Source organism: Leptidea sinapis, chromosome 11 (genome assembly GCF_905404315.1).
Source record: "Leptidea sinapis chromosome 11, ilLepSina1.1, whole genome shotgun sequence".
Taxonomy (NCBI): Eukaryota; Metazoa; Arthropoda; class Insecta; order Lepidoptera; family Pieridae; genus Leptidea; species Leptidea sinapis.
The window spans coordinates 6,316,456-6,329,139 of record NC_066275.1 but is presented as its reverse complement, the minus strand read 5'-3'; the positions used below and the strand labels follow the sequence as shown (position 1 = coordinate 6,329,139).

The following is a 12,684-nucleotide window of genomic DNA, read 5'->3' as shown; positions in this document are numbered from 1 at the left end:
GCGGACCGCCACACATCCAGATGGTGGGGATGATATCGTAACTTGTGGCGTGTCGTGCGAAGGTGAAATTCGGCGGCAGGAATCAGGTTGAACAGCTCTTCGGAACACTCCCCGTGATAAATGCGGTAGAAGACACACAATGAAGCGACGTCTCTACGCAACGCCAAGTGATCCAGCCGTTCACAGAGTACTGGGTCCCCGACAATTCGAGCTGCTCTGCGTTGCACGCGGTCAAATGGATCGAGCTGATACTGGGGTGCGCCAGACCAGAGATGACAGCAATACTCCATGTGAGGCCGGACCTGCGCTTTGTAGAGCGCTAGAATGTAGGCCGGCTTGAAGTATTGCCGTGCTCTATTTATGACGCCCAGTTTCTTTGAAGCCAGTTTGGCTTTGCCCTCCAGATAGCCACGGAATTGGCAATTGCTCGAGATTTCGAGACCCAGTATTCCGATACTAGGCGAGGCTTTAAGGGAAGTGTTCTCGAGGAGCGGTGATACGGCAAATGGGGTTTTTTTAGTGGTAAACGCGCAAACTTGAGTCTTCTGGGGGTTAAATTGGACAAGGTTCAACTTACCCCATTCCGCGACCTTCTCGAGAGAGGACTCGATAGAAGACACAAGTTTTTATTTGAAAGCTAGTGCTTTCCGTTATTTTTTGGTTAGTGTCAGTGCCAGCTAAGATACGTTTGAAGCTACATACATATTTATAGGTAATATAGGCTTGTGTCGCGCGACATGACGAATCGAGAGCCGAGAGCCGCCCCGGGGCCGCGGTGGGATGACACCGCATCCAAAAATATTTAAAACTACAACTATTGTAATAATTTAGTTTACCTTTACGTGGTCCATTATTTTTCATTTCATTTTACTTAGGAGAAATCTAAAAATAGGTTGATTATTAAGTTATAGAAGTTATATAGAATATTATCATTATCTACATTGTTCGTCTGTCAAAATCTCAGGAACGAGAGGATTCAAGTTGATATTAACGTTAAATGTGTATATATATAACTATATATATACATATATAACTATATAGGCAGGAACTTGTAAAAATTAAGCTACAAAATTAAACTTAACAAAATATACCGTCATTTGAGTAGAATTATATTCTAACACGTCAAACAAAAACCTGCTGAAATTTTGACAGAGTATACAAAAAAACAGTGATTACCAAAAAATCACTATGCGAAAAATAATATTGTATGTTATTAATTGCAGGAACACCCCCGTACCATGCGCGGACATCCACGGATTAGATATATCTCCATGGCGAGATTCAAGTTGTAAAAAGAACAAACAAACTAAAAAACAGAAACAAAAACGAAATGGAAATAAACAGCAGAATGACTAACACTCTATCTTCACACGAATACTAAAGAATTACTTGATTTAGACTTCATAACACATAATATGAGAAAGGATAGTGTTATAAAAACCCTATCCTACCAATATTGTGAAAAATGTATTGCCGTCTTTTTATCTGTCTATTTCGCTTTCACAGATATACTTCCAGACCGGTTTCGATGAAAAACATACTCTAAAAAAGGACAGGCTTTTTAAGATTTTAAAAATATTGGAATTTACGTATAACAATAACTTGTATAGAAATTTATGAAGGCACTCAAAAAACATGATTTTTAATGCTATTTTAATGCTAGTATTTGGAGATTAATAAACATGTGTTCCATGGTTAGGTAAAACAAACCTTACAAGGGGAAGAAGTAACGTTAGTCAGGAAATTCTGTCATTTTTGTTACTTATCTCCAGGCATGGTGACCGTATAGGAACCTACTATAGGTATTATATGTGTAGGTATCAGATTGGAAAATATAAATAAACATTTTTAATAAATTGAATGTTTTGATTTCTGGCTTTGACGTTTGGCTTAAACGATTGTTTTTATGTAGTTTTTAAGCCCTTATTTTTTTAAAGACTTAAAATTCCTTTTGAGTAAATGAAATGAATTCTGTGTTTATGATTCTTTTTTAATTTTGACATTTGTGTACTTTTAAGTATTAGAATTAGGACTCTTCAATTTAAGTCAGAATAATAAATAACATATTTACATCATAAATATTGTATTGTACGTACACAGTACATTAACTTCATTAGGCGCATCTTGATTTGATATTAATCTTATATAAGCCAGCTAAGAACTTTCAAGATGAGATGACCAGACGAAATCAAATATATCTTGAAATTGAATTAACGTCTGATCTTTGAGTACATTTCCAATAATTAGAAGTGACAAATTTTTAATGTTCGCAATTTTATTGATCAAAAATCTTACAGCAATTTATAACATTGTTAACAATCTGTTATGATGTTAACATCTACTGCTATAGTAAAAAACATGTGTGTAAAATACTAATAGTTATTTATGTAACTGTTGTGTAATAAGGGGTATTAAAACGCGAATGTGAGTGTGATAATAGTATCACATGAGTGTTTTAATACCTAATTATCAACAGCTGTTGCATTCAAGACTTTATCTAGACCCATTATTTGAATCATCTATAAAAAGATTCTGAAACAGTTAGCTTACTGCTAACATTAAAAAACCAGACCTAGTGACCATTTCATCATTCAAACGATCGTTGTTTTTTAGTTTCTTAATGTTGTACTGAATTTCATTACAACACTCGTTTGGATGATGTAATGGTTATTAGGTCATTGAGTGTTTTAATGTTGGCAATAAGCTAACTGTTTTAGAATCCTTAATTATAGAGGATTTAATGTATAGGTGTAGATAAATAAATGTACGCACGCAAGAAGTTACTCTTCTTTGGTGTAATAAATGAAAATTCTTTAGAGCATATTTTTATTCCTCGTTCTATTTTACGTTTCAATATGGATAAAGAAGCTATTAAATAATACCACTGAAAATATTATTATACCGCATAATTTAGTTAAATAACGTGTTATTAAATATCATTAAATTATTTTTATTCAATTAAAGAGAAATTAGTTCTTTTATTTTAAAACTTGTATATAAATTTAAATTATAAATTGAAATTTATTTAATTCTCATCCATTGGTTGTGATTCAGTAGACCTATGAATTACAAGAGGCTTGGTAGCTGAAGTATAATACAAATGGTCTAGTTGGTCAGTTAACGTCAGACTTCAGAGTGTCAAATTTCCTTGACGGTGTGCGCGCGCATTACAAAAATTCTCTCAGATAATTTCCCTAACGCGCCAAAAAAGTATAAATTTAAAAGCCATTTACTAGTTTTCATCCTTTAAATTCATTTAAAGATTCCGAGAAATATTAGATTCGCAATAGAAAATTAACGATAACTGATTCGCGTTTTATTATTCATTCGATTTTGTGCAGAAGATGTTGCGAACGATTGCACTTCAATTTAAACCTGTTGCTACTAATAGTATGGACTGTATGAAAACTTTATTCAATTCTAACTTAATATACGAAATATATTTTCATTTGTTCTGAGGAGGATGCTCACATGAACTTAATTTTATTTTTAAATTCTACTCTTTATTTGAGTGGAACGTGAAATGAAGTGAAAACGAGCCCGTTTACGGTCTGTGACTTTTGAAATGCATTTTATAATTCACATACACCATTATAACAAGACAATCTAATTTTTATTCATATTATTCAGAATTTTTTCATTACCTTAAAAGTGTAACGCTGCTCTGATAAGGCAATATAAAAAGGTGCTTAGAAAAATATTAAGGTGATATTAAATATAATCTGATAATAAACAATAATAAAATCCACTCTGAGGTACTTTCTGAGCTTCTGATTTTGAGATTTTTTTTTCTGACATTCCAGTTTCTATCTCAAGCACTCTTGTCTCCTCCACCAGTGTTGTCCACTTCTTTTGGAAAATATTAAGGAATGTAAACAAAATTTCAAATTCAGTGTAGTTAGCCTAACCGAAATAATTAAAACATCCAGATCTTTAGAAATGAAAAAAACTGCTGATATGATGGGCATATCTGAAAAAATTATAAGTTCAGTTATTGACGTCATAGCACCATATCTAGCACTAGTTTTTAATAACTGTATTGAACATGGCGTGGTTCCTGACCTTCTGAAATATAGTAAAATTAAACCAATATTTAAATCGGGACTCACTTCTGACCCGAATAACTATCGCCCTGTTTCAATGTTTCCGAACTTAAGTAAAATTTTTGAAAAAAATATTTTAAGCCTTTAAATGCTTACTCACTTTAACACTTATAAGTTACTTCGTATAAAACAATTTGGCTTTACTAGGGGACGCTCGACTACGGATGCAGGTATTGAACTCATCAGGAATATTTTTGAGGCCTGGGAGGATGCACTTGGTATCTTCTGTGATTTATCTAAGGCTTTTGATTGTGTTATAAGAGGATCTGGGCTCGATCTTCTGATCTCATATTTAAATAATAGGATTCAGAGGGTCTATGTAAATGGCAGGAGATCTCCTGGGACTCCTCTCGGTATGGGGGTACCACAAGGGTCTAATCTTGGACCCTTCCTCTTCCTAATTTATATAAATGATCTACCTAACCTTGTAGAAAAAAAACACAAGGTGGTATTGTTTGCAGATGACACTTCACTTATATTCAAAGTGAAACGAAGCCAAGTTTTGTATGACGAAGTAAACAATGCTCTATCTGACATCGTGTACTAGTTTAGCGCCAATAACTTATTTTTAAATAGTCATAAAACTAAATATATTAAATTTACCACGCCAAATGTCAAAAATGTAGATGCGAATATTTTATTAAATGGAGAGGTGGTAAAACCAGTGAAATCTGCTGTATTTCTTGGAATTACTCTTGATTCCCAATTGCAACGGGGCCCCCATATTGAAGGATTGGCGAATAGGCTTAGTTCTGTAGCATATGCGGTTAAGAAAATTAGACGGTTAACTGACATAGATACGGCGCGACTGGTATACTTTAATTATTTTCATAGTATTATGTCCTATGGTATATTGTTATGGGGCAGTGCGGCCGATATTAATGCCATATTTGTGCTGCAGAAGAGGGCTGTTCGCGCGACTTATAACCTAGGTGCTAAAGAATCATTAAGAGAAAAATTTAAAGAAATAAACATTTTGACTGTTGCTTCTTAACACATTTTTGATAATGTTCTGTAAGAACATAAGCACATTGAGGACTTTTCTAGAAACTGTGGCATTCATAATGTTAACACGAGAAACAAACATAAACTTGTTATGCCTACTACTCGGTTGGGTCGAGTTAGTAAGTCTTTTGTTGGGCGATGTATATGCTTCTACAATATGATCCCAGAAAATGTATAAAACAAATGTGTTACAAAATTTAAAAAAATTTTTAAAAAAACGTTTGTGTGGGAAAGGTTACTATAGCATAAACGATTTTCTTAATGACACCACGGACTGGGAATAAAGCGGACACTCTCAGGCTTTTTTACTTATAAATGTTTATTGTACGATTGATATCGTACAATGTGATCATTGTAATCCATATTTTTATATAAAAAAAAGCCCGCTGAGTTTCTTGCGCCCATTCTTCTCAGGTCTGAGTCAGGTAGTCTCTTTTGAATAGGTGGTAGTTTTTAACGTCCAAGAAGTGATTTTGAATCCTATTTTGAGTAAAAATATTTGAATTTGAATTTGAATATATATATCGTACAATTTAACATTTAGTACCCAATATAATATATTCAAACAAAACAAAAATCGTATAACGAATCTTGCTTAATACTATTATTACATTAAATTAAAAGTTTTATAACGTGGAAGTATACCAAGAATACTGGCAGCATTTCCGCGTTTAATAAATAGGTTGACCCGTTGACCGAAATAGCTGCCAGCGATTTGGTTTCTAGTAACCCCATTGAGGCGGGTAGATAGGATTTTGTACATTCACCGCGCCACTGATCCCCACGGGCAAAGTGTATCAACACCGAACACCGCCAAGATATCAGACTCACTGAGACCGACAAATTTAAGACGTTCTCTGTCTTCGGCAGTCGAAGCAGCAGCCCCAGCACCAACTAACGTAACTTGAACATGAGAAGGAGCCAGAGTGTTGACGCAAGTCGCGTCCCACAGCAGCGTCCTTCCCCGGGCACAATATGGACCGACAATCTGGTCTAGATCGCCAGAATACGTCGTGGAAATCTTTTGGGGGACGCCTTTGTATAGCAGTGGACGTCTTACGGCTGATGATGATGATGATGAAACTGTTATTTAAAGAAGTATTTCAAGCTTAAGGTAAAGGTCAACCTTGTCCTCTTGCGAATGGATCAGTCTGTCATAATTTTTTTTTGATACCTTGAACATTTTCATGAATTTAGCTGGAGCAGTTATCTTGAACTTACGACACACTTCAAAACTAGTTCCGCATTGTCCAAACTATTCATAGTTTCGTATGTGGTTATTGCAACTGTAGTTAATAATTAACAATAATAAAATTAACTAAAAGTGTTCAAAAAAAAGAGGAATAAGAAATAAGTCCTAAACCACTATTAGGTGAAAAAAGCGGATAAAAGGGGAAAAAAATTATTATAATAAACTAAGCAAAATCGTAGAACATACATAGGGGATTCGGATACTCATCACCATGAGGCTTTCAAATTTTAGCTTTGGACGTCAACTTCTCGGCCACCCTGTATGGAACTGAATACGAAAAAAATCTAATATAACATCAATTGAAAAGTCTGTTTGTAAAACTGCTCAAAGCGATAGAAGGCATTGAAATCTAGGTTAAAAACGCTACTAATTTGCTTGCTTTTCGCTTTGACTCGGGGTAATAATTTTAATTGGCACGTCTCAATACTCTTGGGGAAAAATTCATTAAGGTTTTTTCAAACGAAAAAATTGGCAGATGTCCCGAACATGCTTTTACTAAACGTTAGTTTATGAAAGAACATCAAATCTTTAATAACCTGAATACTTATAGTAGACTGATATTGACTTAACGTCAAAAAATGTAACAATTGATTGTTAAAATTAATATTAATTAAGTTAATTATTGTAGACCTCTTTAGGACCGGAAATATTATTTAACAAAATATTTATGTTTTAATAATTATTCACAAAAATATTAAATTATAATCGTATTCTATTGCCTTTTAATATAACATAATTTCATTTTTCTTCAATTATCATTTTTATTAAATTTAAATTTATTATTATCTAACTAGCTGACCCGACAGACGCTGTTCTGTCAATAGAAAAATAAAAAGGTAAGTATGTCGGGAAAAAAGTAGTCTAAAGCCATTGAAAATGTGTAATGTAAGTAAAAATGAAACAAAAACGTATTTCTAAAGCAGTAATGTGTAAACATTACTGTGTTTCAGTCTCAAGGGCGTCGTCTATTTTTAGCTTAAATTGGAGACATCTATGTCTGAAGTTGACGAGCGCTACTACATATTAATGTATAGTTACTGCTAAAAATGTTTAATCCCTTGAATTTACTATTATATGTCTGTAAAATTGAGGAAAAATAAAGTACTAATTTATTTATATACAACCCAGGCGAAAATATAGCAGTGTTCTAGATATATCTAAGAATTTAGTCAGAAATGACAAAAATCAACTAGTTATTTACCAAAGAGCTCTTATTAACTTAAACTACTTTACTTTACTGAACATGATATTCAGATGATTGATTGCTCTTCAAAATTTAAATATATATGTTTCATAAATGGTAGAAGATATTGACTGCAAATCATATAGAAGAATTTCCTCATACAGGTCGATGTTCATGTGACTTTGTAAGAAGACCCGGAGTGAATTGCAATATTGCATGCAATACGTGTGGGAAATGATGCAGCTTCTTGTCATAAGGATATCTACTGTTACTGTATTCAATATACATCGTATTACTTGCGACTATCTAGACAAATATATGGATTCTATGTATTCTTGTGTAAGTATATTCTAATATTTTGTAGGGTTATTGTATGAGTTTGAAGCTTATATATATTTGTATTTTAGGAAGAATAAAATTTGTAATACCTCCTCTGCGATAAAGTCGTTTTAGTGTTTTGTTGGTTTATTTACGTGGGTAACACTGAAAATGTTTAGAACTGGCCAGTTGGAAACATTGCTAATGAAAACTTTTTTGAATTTCAATTTTAGAACTCTTTGTTTTTGTAAATTGGCGGCAAATCTCAAAATCTTGTTACACGTAAAAATGAACCAAACGCGAGAACATTTTCGGGCAATGATTTATTATGACTTTCTTTGTGGGCTATGATAGGCTGCGATTAGCATTTCTTAGGCCCCATCTGGTGCCACTATTTACAATTGGTTTAACGAGTTTAAGCGTGAACGTAGCAATCTCAATGATGATCCGTGTGAGAGACGTCCTTTAACAGCGACTAATGAAGATAACATCAGTGCTGTGCGACGCATGATAGAGGAAGATAAGAGTCACTCTCTTATCTTATCAGCAGATCATGCAGCAGATAACTTGACTCACAGCAAGCCTAGGCATTGCTATGAGTCAAGTTCAAAAAATATTACACGAACATTTAAGCGTCAGGAAGCTTTGTACCACATGGATTCCCTATACTTTAACCGAAGCCCAGAAACACCTTCGTATGGCCAGTCCATATGTTAGTCGCCAAATGTTAGATGATTCAACTGCTGTGAATCAACGCTGTATTTGACATCGTTACAGGAATTCCCACAAGCACACAGCCGGTCTGAGGTTCGAGTCTCCTTAGGAGACGCCCCGCGACTGTTGTTGCGTAGTCTTTGCGGCCTCCACGGCCCACGTCCTACTTTGCTGTGAAAGCCAGGGCTGCTAACAGCACAGAGGAGGTTTTAGTCGGTATGGGGCGTCCGCTTACGCGGACACTCGAGTCCGACATATTACGCCCCGTTTCGGGGCGTAAATACGTAACAGTATTTCCTCCTCTCAAAACAAAAAAAAAAAAAAAATTGTTACAGGTGATGAAAGCTATATTGCTACGAACACGAAACCAACGGCCAACTAAGGTAATGAAAGGAAGAAGTCAAGGAAAAAAGATGATTGGCTCATTCTTTGGTCGGCAAGGTACTTCGCGACAGTTGTGCTGGAAGACGGAAGGACAGTTGCTGCAGACTTATATGTCAATCACTGTTTGCCTGTAGTCTTGGAAAAAATTCGACATCAGTGCCCTCGAAGCAGGATCCGACTTCGAAAAGGAGGAATTCAATTCGATTGATTTTTTTATGTATGTATATTTGTCGGAGAATTAGAATATAAAAGTAGTATGGATTTTAAATCCAAATAAATCTCCGAGATATATATATATATACACCGATATATCCCCATTTCCGTGATTCTTCTTTAGTTTGATCCGGAATGTTTGCCATCTGGTCCCATAAAAATTTGACATAGTTTGGCCCAGTAGCTTTCATTTTATGAAATTTTTTTATTAACATTTTTATTATCATTATTTGTGAATATTTATGTTTATATGATGTTGCTATAGTTTGTGTACTGATTTTTACGAGTTTTCATTTAGTTTGTTTATATATTATTATTATTAACCCGTTTGCCAAAAAATGCGTCGTAGGCTTCTTGTCATTCATAGCAAACAAACGTTCTTCACGATATTTCAGTGTCTCACAAGAACATGAATAATCTATCTATATTGTTTATGGCACGTGGAACCTTTTGTAAGCCTACCCATGGTGCCATGCCAAATGTAATAGTAGCAGATACCTACACTCGGCACGCGTGAATTTGAGTGGGATAGCTTCGTCTAGAACCAAACAACCTAAGCGGTCAAGCACCGACTTAGACCTTATCAATAAGTAGCACATACAAATAATAGTAATAAGCATAAGAATTGTATTAAATTAAATCTCTATTAAGTTATTTTATACTTTAGAGTTTTTGAAGTCGGTTTTTTTATACGTAGTTTTTTTTTATTCATAATATTATTATAAAAACTTTTTGGTTGAAAACTTTTAAAACATCATAACATTGAAACATTTATCCATACACCGTTTATACAAATAAAATAAATTGAGGCGTATTCTGGTCCAAGACAATGTCGGAATACAATACAACGCTGCACAGCAAACTCAACACAAACTGTAGTTCGCGAACAGAGATAGGAAATATAAGTCTAGCAATTTTTGTTGCGATTTCCGTTCGAATAAAATAGTGGCTGAATTGATTAAATTTACATTTTATTGAACAGAACTTTGAATTAGCTTAAATAATACAAGTTAGCAATTAAAGCATTGAAAATTGTGATATAAAAGTGGTGTAGTAATGGCGCTACTAAAATAATCTTGCTTTAAAATATTATTACGAATAATATTATGTTTAAATTATGTGTTTTCAATGCATTATTATTTTCAGAACCTCTAAAATGGGTACGTTATTGTTTGAGACCATAAAATTTTTTTCAATAAAAATTTATTGATTTATGGTCATTGAATTAACAAAACCGCCCCAGTAAAAACAAATAAAAACAAAGAACTAAAATGTAACCAAGTCGCGCAGTGTTCCATTTTGAAATACCGTATTATTTATTTTAAATTATTGTTTTACAAATAGCCAATCCAGAAACTATATTTTTAACAAATAAGAATTGTCGTTATATTTTTATCATGATTTGTATTAATAGCCACTTATAAATAGTTAATTCCAGTAAGTGTTACGTCATTCTGAACAGAATAATTTGTCACTCATATATTTAGGACCTTTATCAAGAATAAGCATGTTTTAGAACTTGTTGACAGCCGAGTCTTCTTCGTAAAGAACCAATTTTAAATTGGTTTTTGAATTTTCAATGTTATCAGTTTTCATGCTAATTTGTAAATAACATAAATTGTGTACTTTTAAGTCATTCTGAACCGAATAAGTTGTCGCTTATACTTTTAACATCTTGTTGAGTTGCCTACAGTATGTCTTCTTTTCCAAACGACTTCTATTTTCTGTATGGCAGCTGATTTAATAAAGTACGATATCCACTAGTAAGTGTCATTACCAAAAGGATCTTCTAATTTAAAAAAATAAGTGCTAACCTCACAATACACCTGTACCTACGTGGGTAACACTGAGAATGTTTAGAACTGGCCAGTTAGAACAATTGCCAATGAAAACATTTTTGAATTTCAATTTTAGAACTCTTTGGTAACCAAGGAAGTATATTGCATTCATTTGTCATTAGTTTTTGTGAATTGACGGCAAATCTAAAACTCTTATTACACGTGAAAATGAACCTAACGCGAAAAAACTTTCGGTCAATGATTTATTACGACTTTCGTTGTGGGCTTACTCAACAATAAAGCTATGATAGGATGCGATTAGCATTACTGAATGAAGCCCCATCTCGTGCCGCTATTAACAATTGGTTTAACGAGTTTAAGCGTGAACGTAGCAATCTCAATGACGATCCGCGTGAGGGATGTCCTTTAACAGCGATTACTGAAGATAGCATCAGTGGTGTGCCACGCATGATAGAGGAAGATAAGAGAGATGTATCAGCAGATACTAGTAAGCTTAGGCATTGGTATGAGTCAAGTTCAAAAAATATTACACGAACATTTAGGCGTCAGGAAGCTTTGTACCAGATGGATTCCCCATACTTTAACCGACGACCAGAAACACCTTCACATGGACTGGTGTCGCCAAATGTTAGATAAGTTCATCGGCGGTGACTATTTGACCGTCACAGCTGGATATATTGCTACGAACCCGAAACCAAACGACAATCACCTCAGTTGGTGTTTTCTTTTGAAGATCGGCCAGCTAAGGTAAAGAAAGGAATAAGTCAAGGAAAAAAGGTGATTACCTCATTCTTTGGCCGGAAAAAAATTCAAAAAAAGATTTTCCTTCACCACGACAATGCTTCAGCGCACTCCGCAATGGATTGTTGAATATTTGACTATGGCGGGTGTCGAGAAAATGAGTCATCCGCCATACAGTCCTGACCTGGCGCTCTGAAAGTAATGATAAAATTCGAAGTATTCGCTTTACGAGCCCTGAAGATGCGGTGAAGGCGTACGAAAATGCCACAGAATAGACCCCTAAGCAAGAATGGGCCCACTGCTTTTCTCAGTGGTTCCATCGAATGCGACGATGTGTAGAGAAGGACGGAGATTACTTCGAAAAACTTAAGAAATAAAAAAAATCGAAAAACTTATGTCTGTAAAATTTAAGAAAAATAAAGTACTAATTTATTTATATACAACCCAGGCGAAAATATAGCAGTGTTCTAGATATATCTAAGAATTTAGTCAGAAATGACAAAAATCAACTGGTTATTTACCAAAGAGCTCTTATTAACTTAAACTACTTTACTTTACTGAACATGATATTCAGATGATTGATTGCTCTTCAAAATTTAAATATATATGTTTCATAAACGGTAGAAGATATTGACTGCAAATCATATAGAAGAATTTCCTCATACAGGTCGATGTTCATGTGACTTTTTAAGAAGACCCGGAGTGAATTGCAATATTGCATGCAATACGTGTGGGAAATGATGCAGCTTCTTGTCATAAGGATATCTACTGTTACTGTATTCAATATACATCGTATTACTTGCGACTATCTAGACAAATATATGGATTCTATGTATTCTTGTGTAAGTATATTCTAATATTTTGTAGGGTTATTGTATGAGTTTGAAGCTAATATATATTTGTATTTTAGGAAGAATAAAATTTGTAATACCTCCTCTGTGATAAAGTCGTATTAGTATTTTGTTGGTCTAT

General features: G+C 34.1%; 2 protein-coding genes across 2 annotated transcripts in view; one reads left to right on the top strand and one right to left on the bottom strand.

The window, feature by feature from the left end:
• The window catches only part of LOC126966965 (peroxidase-like), a 388,039-nt gene extending 386,523 nt beyond the window's left edge, over positions 1–1,516 (top strand). The window contains exon 10 of the mRNA XM_050811281.1: positions 1,333–1,516. Coding sequence (XP_050667238.1) covers positions 1,333–1,356 — 24 coding nt within the window. The 3' untranslated portion in view covers positions 1,357–1,516. The remainder of the gene's footprint in view (positions 1–1,332) is intronic.
• LOC126966691 (protein artichoke) overlaps positions 1–12,684 on the bottom strand; it is a 441,824-nt gene that overhangs the window by 259,578 nt on the left and 169,562 nt on the right. The gene's annotated exons all lie outside the window — the stretch shown is intronic.